This window comes from Dreissena polymorpha, chromosome 10 (assembly GCF_020536995.1).
Source record: "Dreissena polymorpha isolate Duluth1 chromosome 10, UMN_Dpol_1.0, whole genome shotgun sequence".
Classification (NCBI taxonomy): Eukaryota; Metazoa; Mollusca; class Bivalvia; order Myida; family Dreissenidae; genus Dreissena; species Dreissena polymorpha.
In genome coordinates, this window is record NC_068364.1 from 34,421,474 (window position 1) to 34,439,226 (window position 17,753).

Here is a 17,753-nt window from a genome sequence, read left to right on the forward strand (position 1 = left end):
CCTGAGATCAACCGCTTTCTTTCATTAAAACACAAGTCAAAAATTCAAAATTTACTCATTCAGGTGAGATTGTGCGAATTGTTATCCAAGTACTCATGCTAAAAAACAAGGAATTAATCGATTAGTGTTGTGAGACTTTTGGCTGAATATTAACGTCTCAAGACGACGTGAACATCTCAACCCACCTATTCAAGTATAAACATTAAAGCTTTGTTGATCTGTATATTTCACGGATCGGAATTGTAACACGCGCATCAAACAATTATTCCACATAAAATGTTATTTATTTGTGCGACGTATGATTTTTAATTCGACCCAAAACGAATGTGTTACACCAATTAAATTCACACACACGCACACACACACACACACACACACACACACACACACGCACGCACGCACGCACGCACGCACGCACGCACGCACACACACACACACACACACACACCCCACACACACAACGAAAATCGAAACATATTAATCGCATTTTTATCTCTATGCTATAGAAATGTAATGCGTGATGATTATGATGATGTTTTATTATAATAAAAGTATTATTATTATTTGTTCTATTGACAATTATGAGAATAATGATATTATTAATATTATCATTATTAGATTTTTTATCATTATTATCATTATTATGTTTTTTATCACGACGTATGTTACATAAAAGTAAATGTAATTTTTCTATTTAACTGATTACAATGAATATACCATATCGATAAATATGATTAGTTAGGTGTAATATAAAACACACGCGTTACGTAGTCGATCCGTGACATAAAAATTTGACACGTACTAATAATGTACATTAGAAACAGATTCGAGACATAAACATTTGACACGTACTAATAATGTATATAAGAAACAGATCCGAGACATAAACATTTGACACGTACTAATAATGTATATAAGAAACAGATCCGAGACATAAACATTTGATACGTACTAATAATGTATATAAGAAACAGATTCGAGACATAAACATTTGACACGTACTAATACTGTATATAAGAAACAGATCCGAAACATAAACATTTGACACGTAGTATTAATGTATATAAGAAACAGATCCGAGACATAAACATTTGACACGTACTAATAATGTACATTAGAAACAGATCCAAGAAATAAACATTTGAAACGTACTAATAGTGTATATAAGAAACAAATCAGAGACATAAACATTTGAACCGTACTAATAATGTATATAAGAAACAGATCCGAGACATAAACAATTGACAAGTACTAATAATGTATATAAGAAACAGATCCGAGACATAAATATTTGACACGTACTAATAATGTATAAAAGAACAGATCCGAGACATAAACATTTGACACGTACTAATAATGTTTATAAGAAACAGATCCGAGACATAAACATTTGACACGTACTAATAATGTATATAAGAAACAGATCCGAGACATAAACATTTGACACGTACTAATAATGTATATAAGAAACAGATCCGAGACATAAACATTTGACACGTACTTATAATGTATATAAGAAACAGATCCGAGACATAAACATATGACACGTACTAAAAATGTGTATTAGAAACTTTAACGTTAAATGCGTCTTCAAAATCAATAACTGCGTATTCTTTTCGAATCAGGAGAACGCATCAAACAATATCCATCTGACGAATATTAAGAAACTGTTAAGGTGTATAACGCCATCAAATAAACGTAAGTGTGCAAAAAAATCCAAATTTAAATATCATCGTTAAAAAGAACCGATATTAAAACCGATATTAAAACTAGATAAACTCATCTTGTGCGAGAACACATAGGTTATTTTACCGACTAATATCATACAACTTAAACGGAATTTCAGATATTGAATGAAGATTTAAAAAAGAAGCTTTCTTTCATTTTAATTCGATTTTAAATCTAAACATACCGAGTTTCTATGTGTTTTATAGATTTTTTTGTACTTCTGAACATTGAATTCGTACTTTGTCACAAAAATGAATGTATTCAAATAAAAAGGCCAAAGCACTGTAAAACAAGAAGGAAGTCGTTGAAGTTGTAATCTTTGTAGTGGGGAGTTTCGAAAATAAAATAAATTTAAACGAGGAAGGACTGTTAGCAGTCTCCGATTATAATAGAAATCGTGGTAACGTTCAATAGATGAGCTTTTCAGATCTAGGTCTTCACATTGAAATTTACCTGCTAAAGAAGAAACAAACTTATGGGGTTCGTAAAAAGAGTATAAATTAATTACAACAGAACTGCACAAACAGCATATTAAACTGGCTGGTAAAATGTTTTTGCAACCGATTTTAAACGTCTGTACGCAAGAACATATACTTGTTATAAGAACGTCAAAATATCACAAGTGTCTAACAGCAGACGTTTTTCTTGACGTAATAAGACGTCCCCACTGCAGTAACAACGTTCGTCTGTTGGTCATCGTCGTAAAGTATGCATTCCTTTAGTGACGTCATAAACGTAAACGATACGCAGCGTTCCGTTTTTATGCATACGTCACCGCACTTGAGTTTGGACTTAACGTCAGTCGCGACGTAAAACGCTTCCACGCTAGGGTGCGGACGTTTATCCTTGGCCACCTGGTAAAAACTGACTTTGTCTCTTGAACAGGTTGTCGGTGCTAAAAACAACGACACTGGGTATATATGAAACAAGGAGAGTTTTTTTTAGAAATATCAAATGATTCAATTAACAAAGCAATACACACAGAGCAATTGTTACGTTGGAATGAGAATAATGGTAAGCAATTTAAATTGATATATATAGGATCTGGCACGAGTTGTCATATCATACCATATTTTATTAAACGAGTGCAGGAATTTTGTGAGTAAGCGAGACTTTTGCGAGCTTACTAACGAATTTCCTGGACGAGTTTAATAAAATATGGTATGATATGACAACGAGTGTGAGATCTTTTTTATCACATATTTTTCCTGATATGCATTGCGATTATCTAGGGTTTGTACTATATACCATGCTGCTACATCAAATCTTGCAAACAAGAATGAATTTAGTTGATATGTTTATGTTGTTAATTGAATCGTGCCGCATAAAGCTGTTATTCTTGTAAATTTTAAACAATTTGCTTTTAATTGCATGGAACTTGTAATAACAATATACGAGGTTTTTACTTACAAGTGTGCGTTTGTGATTGATTATTTGCTAAATGTAAGAATCGACTCGTCATGCAACCGGTAAGTCGACCAAGGCGATGACCCCAATTTAAATGTGCGTTGTATGCATCGTCCTCAGGACAGTTTCAATAAACATCGTAGTACACATTTACGATACGATACATTTTTCGAAGATACATAATTGCTAAAGCCCATATCAAAATGATAATCAATTTTCAGTACTTAATTAATTACATTGGCATCTCAAGCGCCGTAAATATTTGACGAACATGACGAGCTAGTTCGTCTACGTGTTAAGATTTCAAAATTCTCTCGTAAGTTAACATTGTCGTACGAACGTTTATGAAACGGCCCCCAGGACAATGCATTGTATAGGCAATTGGTCACTTGTCTTAAATAAAAGACTTGTGTGTGGGGATAAGATTTTCTTGAATGGCAACGAGTCTGCGGTTTCATAAATATTATATATTATACAAAAGCATGTATTGAAGCCAGCAGTAATTGGGTTACTTGCAGACTAACGATAAAGAAAACTGTGGAGAAAAGTGTGTACTTAGACTATATTTTTTACTTAGACTATATTTTTTTAAACAGCGACATGCGTTAAGGGTTCTTTTAATCTATGAACCTCGTTCTGGGTTTAATACATGTACGTAAAGTGTCGTTGCAATTTTACATGAGTTGTTCGCACATGTTATTCTTGGACGAAGCTCCGCGTTTATGGTATTTTTCTATTTATAGGAATTATCTTCATTTCTATTTATAGGAAGTATCTTCATTTCTATTTATAGGAATTATCTTCATTTCTATTTATAGGAAGTATCTTCATTTATATTTATAGGAAGTATCTTCATTTCTATTTATAGAAAGTATCTTCTTAGAGAAAATCCAGTTTAGGCGGAAAGTGTCGCCCCTGATTATTCTGTGCTGACTGCACATGCTTATCTGGGACGACATTTTAAGCACATGCATTATGCCCAGATCGCGCTGCTATGGCTATTTTAATATTCCTATGATGGAATATGTTGATACGCATAAGTACCTACCAACCGAAGCCGTCACAGTTGGCCATTTAGCTGTTAGGCACTCTTGCATGGCAATTTCAAAATGGTGGACACGCGTCTCATCTTGTTTCACTTGTGCACATGTCATACTACCATTGAAACGGGTCATGGCGTTGTCAAACGCGCCACCAACTCTAAGCTTTCCGGGAAGACCGAGACCAAACTTTTTACTCCCTGAAGTTGACACGCTCGTTTCATTAAGTGAAAGAATCATCTCCTTTTGGTGTCTGTCATAACTCAAGGCAACACCGTACCACTGCCCCGTTTGTTGAGCAGCAAAGGGATTTGGTATGTTAACAGAATGGACTACTTGTCCGGCTTGGTCAAAGCCAATTCCCGAAAGGGTGTCGCCATTGTAAGATACTATCAACTCGCCAAAAAAGTCATTGGATGCTTGGATGGCTTGTTGGTCTTGCTTGTAGTGCAAAAGAACGCCTCGGGTAATATTTTCCGGTGAAATAAACACTAAGAAGGAGAAGTCAGTTTGCCAAGGGGTGAGCTGGAGGTCTAATTCTACAAAGGAACCAATTTTTCCGGTAAACTTCAATGACGGATAGTCTAATCCGGATGTATGTGGACCGGAAGCGAGACTGCAGCCATTATTTTCCGAAATCACTCCTAACTTAATTTCCGTCGTTGGTGATGAAGGAGCTAGTGGCCAAACCAGTACTGGAGGCTCGTAGGAGACAGTATTTGTGACGGCGACGACATTGGCTGCAACTGCAATACATGCACTTTATAATAATCCCAATTTGTCAGTGACGGCTCCGGTAATACTGAAAATAACCTCGTTCACTCCTAAATACACAACAATCTACCCCGGGTACGAAAAATACACATAAAGGTAGCCGACCTAACTCCGGAGCACTTTTTAGTATATTGTCCGTACCTCGGATACTTTTTATGAGTACCCGGGGTATTTTAAAGCAGTACCTGAGCCGACAATAACCAATCGAGCAAACATTGAACGTATTTTTTGCGTAGCTGTTTTATCCATGTTTTGATTAATTTCAATAGCGGCGAATATCCAATATAATGTAAGAGGAATTTCACGCTAGTAGGCCCGAATGAATACATACTATTATTTTATTGGTTAATTTGAACTAAATATCCCAAAACATGCGACTGGGTACGAATAAAGACAAACGGCTAAGCTCTGACGTGTGTCATCATTTATATTACATATCATCCTATTGGGTTTATTCACTACCATTGATTACAGAGTCAGCGTTCCGTATTTTTGTTGTCATTCCGTTGATCATTTAATATATGATGAATCTCGTGTGACGTAATTTCTATGATGAATCACACCAGTTTAAGCTGGACTCTCTGTATTTTAGTGGCAACAATTCGGACGTGGTGGTCTATTTAATAGTAAGATATAAAAGCATCATGCCTAACTTCGATAACATATACAAATATATCTCTCCGACATGTCCTTCGATTTCGTAATAAGTGTTTTTGGTCAGAAAGGTAAGCATTCGATGCAAACGTTCCACAAAATAGTGTCGAATGACTGGTCGGAGTCCAAAAGGAGGCTTATAGTAATGGCATCGTCCGTCCGTCCTTCCGTCTGTTCTTCCGCTCGATAGTCTGCCCCGCTTGTGTGCGGAGTAGACCTCGGGAGATATTGAAGGGATTCAAATGAATTTATACAAGGACAATAACTCTCACATCAGGATGTACAACGTTATTGCATTTTGGTAACATTTTGTGCGGAACATTACTCTCTTTGTATTGATGGTATTTCAATAAAAGTGTGTACATTGATAGGCGACATTTAGACAAAGTGTGAATTACAAGAACCAGAACGCTATTGTCTTTATCAGTTTATTTTAGTATTAAAGGGATCTTTTCACGCTTTGGTAAATTGACAAAATTGAAAAAAAGTTATTTCAGATTCGCAAATTTTCGTTTTGGTTATGATATTTGTGAGGAAACAGTAATACTGAACATTTACCATGCTCTTATATAGCCATTACATGTATATCCATCTTTTGACGATTTTAAAACCTAAAAATTATAAAGCGTTGCAACGCGAAACGATTGAAAAATTTGGAGAGTTCTGTTTTTGTCGTTAAATTTTGTGAAACTACGAAGATTGCTTATATAAGGTATAAAATACGTTTAGTATGTGTACTCGGCGGAATAGCTCAGTAGGTGAAAGCGTTTTTACTTCAGGAATCCAGGGGTCACTGGTTCGAAACCTGCTCCGGGCAATGTTCTTTTCCTTTTTTTTAAATTTTATTCTTGATTTTTTACTGGAGCTTTTACGATCCAATATTTACATTTATCAATATAAAGCATTTAATGAATAAGTTAAAAAATGCCAAAATCTGTGAAAAGGCCCCTTTAACACTAATTTTTTAATATTTATATACCTCAGGAAGTATTGAAGGACTTCAAATAAAATAGTCATATGACAGAGGGCTTAAAGGCAAATACAGAGAAGAACGTCCATAGTAAATGTTATTGTTCGCAGCATAACTCATTTAGAAGTTTAGGTAATTATATAAAACTGTGTACAACGATAAAAGACATTGACAATAAATGTAGAGTTCAAGAACCCTTCTCTTTTGTCATTATTGTTTCAGCTTTAGCCATTTGCTTATTTTGTGTAAAGTTCGTTTTTGTGTAGAACATGACTCCGTAGCGTAAACAAGTATTTTGTCTCCACTATACCGATCGACCCTTACATAAGTAATATAAAGAGATTAAAGAGAAAAGTTTCGCCGAGCTACCTATTTCTGCGATGTTTGTGGAAAGAAATGGCATCTTAGTTTTGGCCTCAACGCGCTTTTGGCCTCAACGCGATACGGCGGCTAGAATATATATATATATATATATATATATATATATATATATATATATATATATATATATATATATATATATATATATCATATCATATCGTTTATCAGCATCGGAATCTGCTCTCGATATGTGAAGGAATCCGTGCTGCTATTGACTAAAATGCCCGCTATGGTAGAACACTTTCACATTTTTCTATATTTGTTTAGTACCAGAAGACTCCCGCTAACACAGCTACAGTTTCACATGTTTCTATATTTGTTTAGACTTTAATCGAAAATAACTCTTTTGACAAGTTTTTTCCAAATGCGTGATCATATTGGACAGTTGTCAATATTGAAGGTTAAATAATTGGTACACTATATTTGTACTTCACAATCTTAAGAACACAAATATACCACAGCCCAAACTCGTGTTTAATTGCTGACATTTCATCATCATACTTATTCGCGTGTTCGGTAATTCGTTTCAATTGAATAACACAAATACATTATTTATCTTAGAAAATCCCTGCCTCTCTATATCGACGCAGACGAGCAACTAGATATTATTTGTTTCAGTTTTAATTGTTAGTTGTTGGGTAGTTAAGTTGATTTGTAAGGCATTCTAAAGTGGACCTCGATTCCGTCATTAAAATAGTTTACAACGAGAAGTCCTTTAAAAAATGGTCTACTTTTTAAAAAGTTTTTTTTTTAAATCTGCTTAAAATATTGAACAAAAAACTTTCACCCGCGTTTTATGCCGTACACAGTATTCAAACGAGAATCAAATAAAAAATACATATTATGATTGTTAAAATACGGTTTGATCCATAAAACTACATAAAAAGCACTGTTAATGCCGCCACTTTCAGAGGGGAAGGGGCATATAGATTTTATTTTGTTCGTCCGTTCGTCAAAACCAACCCATTTGAAAGACAAAACATTTAACAGGACATTATGTCCTTTAACTTTTACACAAAACATAGACAATAAATTGTATCTTGTTTATTTTTATCGTATTGACGTTAACGATGTTTAACAATGAAAAATACAGTGAAAACTAAATGTTGACGCATTATTTTATAAATATGGCAAAAACTATCAATAAATAGTAAATACTGCTTTGTCGTTTTTGTTTATATTGCACGTATTTTAAATTATATTAATATTAAACACTATAATACTCGGTGAAATTTTACAGCCGCAAGATGTTCTTACTTTCACATCATAATTATACTGACAAGGTCAACGACAAGGCGAAGGTCGTTTGGTTCCCCGCTTATGCTTACGATCATAACAAGGATAAAACCAGTAAACGACAGTTCAACCAATTTACCACTGTTGTGTTTTGTTATTGTCACAAAACTCCGTGCAGGATTTGACTGTTTCTGAGAAAAAGCGCTTGAGTTTGTTAAGTCACCAGCACAGATAGCAATTTGGCTAGACTGGTTATTATTGAACCGTTCTTTTTTATCGCAAAACCATCTATCTAAGTAAAATAAACCTACACAAATCAATATTTTTGACAGATTCGAAGTTTTGTGTTTATGATCAACCTTAACAAATTTAACATATCTTTTTTGTCTGACACGAGGGCCTCTATTTTGGAAATGGAGGTCCGTTGTCTTTCGGAATGGCTAGTCCAAACATATTAGGAAGCATGTAGCCTTGTGCACTTCCATATTTTTTAGACATAACCTAAGTAATGGAGTTATCGCCCCATTTTCGCAAAAAATGAAATAAAATAAATACGTTAATCAAATTGTGGTACGTATTTCTCCCAAAGTATTGCAGGTAGGGTAAGTAAACTTTCAAAAACAGGTTAAGCGTGCGAACTTTCCTACCTTTATTTCTATCCTGTGCGATCACATAACCTTGTTTCGTGGGTGCTTTTTTGTTTCAAGAAAGCCCACGTGATGGGTTCGTTTGGCTATCACGTACCAACGCATTAACAATCACTTAAATGGATCTTTTCACAGATTTTGGCATGTATTGAAGTTTGACACTAAATGCTTTATATTGATAAATGTTAACATTGGATCTTAAAAGCTCCTGTAAATAACACGACTAAAATTTAAGAAAGAAAAAATAGTAACTCTCAATTGGGCTTGAACCACTAACCCCTTGAGTAAACGTCTAACTCATAGAACACTCGGCCATCCGCGCGTGTCCAATGAATGATGTATTTTATACTTTATATAAGCAATCGTCGTAGTATCACAAAATATAACGACAACAAAAGAACTCTCCAAATTATTCAATCGTTTTGCGTTGCAACGCTTTATAATTTTGCAGATTTTTAAATCGCAAAAGGTGTATATAATGGATATTTTAGAGCAGGGTTAATGTTAAGTATTACTGTTTGCTAACATATTTCAACTACAACGGAAATTTGCGAATCTAAAACAACTATTTGTTAATTTTGTCAATTAACCAAAACGTGAAATGGCGCCTTTACATGCATCACGTTTGCACTAGTTATATGAAGTATTTCTTATTAAAGGGATCTTTTCACGCTTTGGTAAATTGACAAAATTGAAAAAAGTTGTTTAAGATTCGCAAATTTTCGTTTTAGTCATGATATTTGTGAGGAAACAGTATTACTGAACATTTACCATGGTCTAATATAGCCATTATATGCATCTTTTGACGATTTGAAAACCTAAAAATTATAAAGCGTTGCAACGCGAAACGATTGAATAATTTGGAGAGTTCTGTTTTTGTCGTTAAATTTTGTGAAACTACGAAGATTGCTTATATAAGGTATAAAATACACCAAGTTTGGGTACTTGGCGGAATAGCTCAGTAGGCTAAAGCGTTTTTACTTCAGGACTCTGGCAGGACTCCAGGGGTCACTGGTTCGAAACCTGCTCCGGGCAATGTTCTTTTCCTTTTTTTAATTTTATTCTTGATTTTTTACTGGAGCTTTTACGATCCAATGTTTACATTTATCAATATAAAGCATTTAATGAATAAGTAAAAAAATGCCAAAATCTGTGAAAAGGCCCCTTTAACCTTCTTTGTAGCAGAAGAATCCTATTATAGTTTTTAATCATGAAGTAACGTCACTATTAAACATTACTGCTTCATGTTTAAAATATATTTTGGTACAGGATGGACATCACACAGTGAATCAGTACAAATACAAATATGCTGGAAAGTTATGTATCGTTTCCATACAATTCTAAACTATATTTAAACTTATTTTACACTCTCAATAATTAAAGGGGCCATTAAACAGATTGTGGCATGTATTGAAGCTTGTCATTAAATGCTTTATATTGATAAATTTCAACATTTGAACTAAAAATCTCCAGTAAAAAAATATGAATACAATTTTTTAAAAGTGAAAAAAGTAACGCACAACAGGCCTCGAACCACTGACCCCTGCAGTCCTGGAGTAAAAAGTCTCCCGCCTAGACCACTCGACCATCCATGCTCATGCTTAGAGCGGATGTATTATTTACCTATATTAGCAATCCTCGTAGTTTCCCAAAATATAAGGACAACAACAGAACTTTTTCAATCGTTTCGCGACGCACGACGCTTTATAATTTTCAGGTTTTCAAATCGTCAAAAGATGCATATAATAGATATTTAAGAGCGTGGTAAATGGTCAGTATTACTATTTCCTCACACATATCATAACTAAAACGAAAATTTGCGAATCTGAAACAACTTTTTTTTATTTTTTTCAATTTGCCAAAACGTGAAATCTGTTAAACGGCCCCTTTAATGCAATGTAAATTTGAAAATCTGCATAACAACTGAACGTATTTAACTCATGTCGAAACGTCATGGACATTTCATGTTAAGAGAGTTTAGATGTTTGTATTTAATGTAAAAATTTAGTTACAATATTGTACGATAACTTCAATATTGTTAATTAAAGACACATAGATAGTTCATAGTTATTATTAGTTCCAACTTTTGTTCACAGCCGTTCCAAAAACAAAGTTTATATATTTACACATATGTGTAGATAAATATCAAAATGCATGTAGACACAAAATAAAACCAAAGAACTTACCAAACAAAAATGCTTTTATTAACATCTTATGCCAAACAAAACATTCCATATCGACGACGAAATATTGCTTTTTAATGTAACTTATTTACTTCTATATCAAGGTTTATTACTCGTATGCGACCAAACAGTTATGAACACTTTTATATCAACGAGAGAAAAAGCAATATACATGTAATTTGGTAAACATTATCTTGCATGTTCTTCCCTCATGATCTTTCATGTTCTCTCCTGATCAAATATGTACTTCAAACTTAATATTTATCAGCAGACGTTTCTGTTTTCGGATTTGGTTTGGAACCCGTGGTAAATTCATACGCCAAACAAGTGCTGACCTTGTCCTGAACAAACAGGTGACGAGCTCTCATAATAGGACACACTTTGAATACCATTTGGTGTATTTTGCAACAGATCAGTATGATACCTTGCCATATCGATTTAAAAGTACTGACGATTTTCAAGAACAATCACCAGGTAAGACGGTACATAAACATGTGGCGTCTGTAGCTAAAGCAAGTTTTAAAGGTGAGCCATGAACTTCTTACAATATGACGAGGAGACAACAGTACAAACTGTCATTGTTCAGACATTTCACAGAGAATTGTTTCGGGATTGTTTTCTTCATATTGTTAATAAAAAAAGTTCACACTGTCGTCAGCGCGCGGTTGGGATCTTATTCGTCATACTGTAAATAAACACAGTTCACACTGTTCTGTGATATTATTTTTATCAGCTTTCGTTTAATTTATATTAAATTATTTTTATTAGGTTTTAGGGACATTACTAAATGTGCAAGTTGTCTCTTAATTTCAAGTATTTTCTAGCTTTTTTGAAATCCATAAATATATTTCTTTATATTCCTTTATAGTCTATTCCCTACTGTGAATACACAATGCCAAATATAGATTTGTACAGTGATAATAAAACTAGGCCATTTGTCTGTGATATCATTCCATTTTACAAGGTTTATTAATATGAACTTTATTATAAGGTTAACGTTTAAAAGCTACTTTTTGTCAGTAAAAAGCTCTCTATGTCATGCCACCAGCACAAAAGACCACAATAATAATAAGAGTCGCTCTTGTTTGTGTTATCCTTGGTGCTGGTGTGCATGTCATGGTTTATTTATTGGCGTCGCACTGAAGTGCGGCAACTCGTATGTAATACGGTTTTTTTCGCTTATGGGAGGAGAAGTTATTTTACGGATCAATATATTTTTGTTGTCAGAATATCTTGCATAGTGGTGATTTTTTGTGTAAATTAGTGTAAATAAGTACTGCATTTGTGCCTATTACATTTACTACAACATTTATTGCCAATAATGCAAAGCTAATTCTTTTAATTTATAACTGATCACAGGGACTGGGCAATAATAAAAGATCACAGGGACTGGGCAAATACGCGAACCGGTGAGACTTTCTGGTTTTGTATAAAAACAAAACATACTAATAATCAAAATATATTTATTTTGTGGTTTTTCTAACAATAGCGCAGACTTTTGATGTTCGAGTTTTGGTTAACGCGTATGTTCTTCAATTTTACAACACGACAGCGATTACACTGTTTATTGCTTTATTGATAACCGTTACCGTTACACCACAGTCACTTATTAATGTCTTAGTTAGAAGGTGATTTTTCAGACGGCTCCGTAGTGTAGTGGTTACACGCTCGCTTCACATGTGAAAGGCCCAAGGTTCGAGCCCCAGTAGAATCAAATTATTTTATTTGTGTTCTATGTTAACTTTTTGTTTTGATGTAGACATTTTAATTTAAATAAATATGCTGTTTTAATGTAACAATTTTTTGTTTTTATTATGCCCATGAAATATATGTGTGAGAGGGGGGGGGGGGGGTTCGTAAACACATTAAAACTTTTACAGTGTTTTCATATCAATGAGTACTCAACCCCTATCGTAAATGATCAACGTAAGAATAAGTTCAGAATCATCTCCCCTTGAAGTTGAGAAAAATATGAAATTACGCTTACAGGATGAAGCAGATTTTTTAAAACCTACACAGTTCTGTTCCATTAATGAAAACTGAACATAGATGCCAGTTAAAAAAAGTAAACCAACGTAAATAAAATGAACTATGAAATATTTGGGGGTTACAACACAAAATCATATATAATGGTTATTTGGGGGTTATAACAAAACATCATAGATAATGATTATTTGGGGGTTATAACATAAATTTCATAGATAACGGTTATACCAGTATCTTTTTCTATTTTGTTTAAAATAATCGACCAATATGTTAATATTTACAGTAGAAAAAAAATCGTTCCATGTAACTTCATTGAGTGCCTTTTACACTGAAATTCCCGACGACCTTTGATGCTTTGCATTACGATTCTGTATTAAATGCCCATGTATGTGTATTCCATGCCGAAATAAATCAATCAATCAATCAATCAAGTTCTCTGTAGTTGTACACACTGTCCTCAGTGGTGGGTCACACGGTCTCAGTAGGTGGTTGGGATCTTTTTCGTCATATTAGTAACAGACTTCCTTAAGACATCAAAAGAATATTGAAATCCGTAAAACATAGATCAGTAATGAACCGTACATTTTACATTGCAATTTTAATTGGTTGATAATTGGTAAATACTGTAAAGCTATGTTTTAAACTTCGCAGCGATAGAACAATAGTTCACTATATGGAAACGTTTATAAGTTCACACATATAGTTCATTTTCAAATCATACTTAATGATTGGTATTTTTTATATCGGACTCAACCTGTTACCGACAGTGATCTTGATATTTGTCGGATATAATTTTTTGCTACTCATTACAAATTTTAGAGTTTTGTCATTCATTTTATTTGATGGAAAAATCAGAATATTACACAGTATTGCTGTTGTTCATTTATTCGTACGCGCCTAACATAAGCCAAACCTGGTTTCAGACAGCTTCGCCAAAAAACAACATTTATACCACCGAATTTCGCAAATATTATTGTATTTCCAAAGCGTTGTACTTAAAGGGATCTTTTCACGCTTTGGTAAATTGACAAAATTGAAAAAAGTTGTTTCAGATTCGCAAATTTTCGTTTTAGTTATGATATTTGTGAGGAAACAGTAATACTGAACATTTACCATGGTCTAATATAGCCATTATATGCATCTTTTGACGATTTTAAAACCTAAAAATTATAAAGCGTTGCAACGCGAAACGATTGAATAATTTGGAGAGTTCTGTTTTTGTCGTTAAATTTTGTGAAACTACGAAGATTGCTTATATAAGGTATAAAATACATCATCTAGTGTAATCCGCGGAATAGCTCAGTCGGCTAAAGCGTTTTTACTTCAGGACTCTGACAGGACTCCAGGGGTCACTGGTTCGAAACCTGGTCCGGGCAATGTTCTTTTCCTTTTTTAAATTTTATTCTTGATTTTTTACTGGTGCTATTACGATCCAATGTTTACATTTATCGATATAAAGCATTTAATGAATAAGTTAAAAAATGCCAAAATCTGTGAAAAGGCCCCTTTAATGCCAATTGTGTTTATATATGTATATATATTTCTATAACTATATGTGTGTGTGAAAATAATGTATCTGCTTAAAAATAAATATGTATTTGATACAGTCGTTTCGAGCTCAACTCTCGATAAAACAAGGAAATCGTGATACTTGTGACAGAAAACTACAGTTAAGGTGTTTAGACTTTTATTTTAAATAGTCTTTTGAAAACTGCTCTCTAAATGCGTCCTAATTACCAACATTTAAAGGGGCCTTTTCACAGATTTTGGCATTTTTTAACTTATTCATTAAATGCTTTATATTGATAAATGTAAACATTGGATCGTAAAAGCTCCAGCAAAAAATCAAGAATAAAATTAAAAAAAGGAAAAGAACATTGCCCGGAGCAGGTTTCGAACCAGTGACCCCTGGAGTCTTGCCAGAGTCCTGAAGTAAAAACGCTTTAGCCTACTGAGCTATTCCGCCGTGTACACATACTCGGTGTATTTTATACCCTATATAAGCAATCTTCGTAGTTTCACAAAATTTAACGACAAAAACAGAACTCTCCAAATTATTCAATCGTTTCGCGTTGCAACGCTTTATAATTTTTAGGTTTTAAAATCGTCAAAAGATGCATATAATGGCTATATTAGACCTTGGTAAATGTTCAGTATTACTGTTTCCTCACAAATATCATAACTAAAACGAAAATTTGCGAATCTGAAACAACTTTTTTCAATTTTGTCAATTTACCAAAGCGTGAAAAGATCCCTTTAAGGCTAGATAGTTGTCATATTATATTGGAACTTATTTTGCAGAATATGTGTGTAAATTGCAAACAATGGTATTTCATTATCATACAAATTTGTATGGCCGGCAATCCCATTTTTGTTATAATTATAATACATAAATTTATATAAGACATCACCAACATTTACATCGATAAATGCACATGGCTCAATTTTTGTTTTTAAGAAGTTGCCTTTTTTAAATAAAATGTGGTGTCTTAATTATGTTGTTGCATTATTTATTATGACTCGGGGCTCCTTATTTAAACTTGTATTTTTCTATTATTACTAATCCTTCCTTTATTCTATGTCTTTATATCTTTATGATATGTGCTTTCTTCTTGTGTTTTGTGCATTCTTGATTGCGACTAGTTGTATCTTAATTATGATGTAAACCTGCCTTATTACGAATAAAAGTGCATTTTCAAAGTACAAAAAACACAATTCTATTAAAAGTACTTTCAGTAATTACACTTTGCTTTTTTGTTTTTTGTCTTGTCCCTTTCTTCTTCTTGTACGGGGCATAATTTCAATATTAACAAAAAACACTTCATTTGACATAGAGCTAAAAGGGAAAGTGTAGAGTAAAAAGTACGCTGTAAGTGTTTTTGTGCGAAGCATAGCTCAGTCAGTATTTAAGAGATTCCAATATTTAAAAAACAACAACTTCATTTAACATAGAGATTAAAGGGCAGAGTAAAAAGTACGTAGTAAGTGTTTCTTGTGTGAAGCATAACTCGCTTAGTAATTGAGGTACTCATATAAAACTGTGTATATCTAAATAGGACATTAGCAATACATGTATAGTACAAGAACCACAACTCTTTTGTCAGCATTTGTGTAGCTATTGCCGTTTGTTTATTTTGTGTATAGTTCGTTTCTTGTGTGGATCATAATTCCATAGCAAAAACAAAGCATTTAGTTTCCGCTAGACCGACCGACCTTTTTTGTGATGTAAAACCTTTTTGGTATTCAATTTGACTTTTCGAGCATTTTTGCTTCATTCGATCATCATCATCCGCTATCTTAACTATTAAAGGGGTCTTTTCACGTTTGGGTAAATAAAAAAACAACTAGTATCCTATTTGCAAATTTTTGTTGTAGGTATGAAATTTTGTGAGGAAACAGTAATACTGAACATTTATCATGCTCTAAAATATCCATTATATGCATATTTTGACGATTTAAAAAACTGAAAATTATAAAGCGTTGCAACGCGAAACTTTTGAATTTTTTGAAGGGTTCTGTTGTTGTCGTTATATTCTATGATACTACGAGGATTTCTTGAATAAAGTATAAAATACACTTCTCATTGTATGAAGACGGATGGCCGAGTGGTCTTAGTGGTAGACTTCTACTCCATTTAATGATATTCTTGTGTTTTTTTACTGGAGCTTTTTTAGATCCAATGTTTACATTTATCAATATAAAGCATTTAATGACACACTGTAATACATGCCAAAATCTGTGAAAAGGCCCCTTTAACTATTGAGACTGCGGTTATAATTTGTACATTCGATCATATTCTCGTCATTAATTATATATTAACTGTAGACATACTATTAAATAAATATTTAAAAGATGTTTGTATTTCAGCCCATACATTTAAAGTGGAAAAAAAATCGTGTAATATAATATCGATAAAAGAAAAAAAGTGTCGTCAACCTACCTACCTATTTTAGTGCGATGCCTGTGGAAATAAATGGCCCGTTAGTTTTGACCTACAGGCTATATATGGCGGATAAAAATTGATACCGGTTAAGCTTTTGAAGATTTTCTCTATTTAATTAATATGCATACATGGCCATTTTGAATTCAATTTTTTTTAATTTTCAAATTTATTCTTTAAATATATTTCTTGTTCAATTATTCAATAATATGCAATAGTGGGGCGCTTAATTCGTCCTTTAGGAAGGACTTTGTGATTCTATTGACAGAAAACTCCCGCTGTTGTAGGTTATGTTTAGTAACAAAAGACTCTCGCTAACGTAGCCCAAGTTTCAAGTTTTTCGATATTTGTTAAGACTTTCATCGAAAATAACTTTTTATAAAACTTTTCTCTAAATGCGTGGTCCTTTTGAAGGGTTGCCAATGTTGAACGTTAAATAATTGGCACTGTAAGTCTTGGGTAAAATAAATGTACCACATTCGAAACTCGTGTTTAATTACTTACATTTCATTTAACTACAAATTTCGCGTGTCAGTTATCTCCGTTTCAATTAAATATATATGAATAATTTATTTTATATATACAAAGATTGTATGAATGTAATCTAAATACATTTAAACAAGTAAAATGAATTAAGTCCATTCACATAAAAAGGGAATTTGATTATGTTGGAAGTGTTGGCGAGACTTCATTTTCGTTTTGAAAGGCAATACATTTACATATTTAGTTTAAAGTTAAACCTATGTATTTATGCTCGGCTGCATCAAAGGCCTTAGGCGTATTCAGATACTATCGAGCCCATTTCCT

At 33.3% G+C, this 17,753-nt stretch overlaps 1 protein-coding gene across 1 annotated transcript; it reads right to left on the reverse strand.

Annotated features, from left to right (window-relative positions):
• Positions 1–2,983: 2,983 nt before the first annotated feature.
• Positions 2,984–11,165, reverse strand: LOC127849033 (uncharacterized). The gene is made up of 3 exons (XM_052381758.1): positions 11,024–11,165; positions 4,184–4,921; positions 2,984–2,994 (listed from the first exon to the last, which is right to left on the reverse strand). Exons 1-3 carry the CDS (start codon positions 11,070–11,072, stop codon positions 2,984–2,986), a joined length of 798 nt encoding a protein of 265 aa, XP_052237718.1. The 5' UTR covers positions 11,073–11,165.
• Between the last annotated feature and the right edge of the window lie 6,588 nt (positions 11,166–17,753).

Bases quoted from the DNA above. Each gene is read 5' to 3' on its own strand.
- LOC127849033 (XM_052381758.1), bottom strand. From the start codon at position 11,072: ATGGAATGTTTTGTTTGGCATAAGATGTTAATAAAAGCATTTTTGTTT. The intron at 4,922-11,023 runs GTAAGTTCTTTG...CATGTATTGCAG, and splicing joins AATAAAAGCATTTTTGTTTG to TTGCAGCCAATGTCGTCGCC.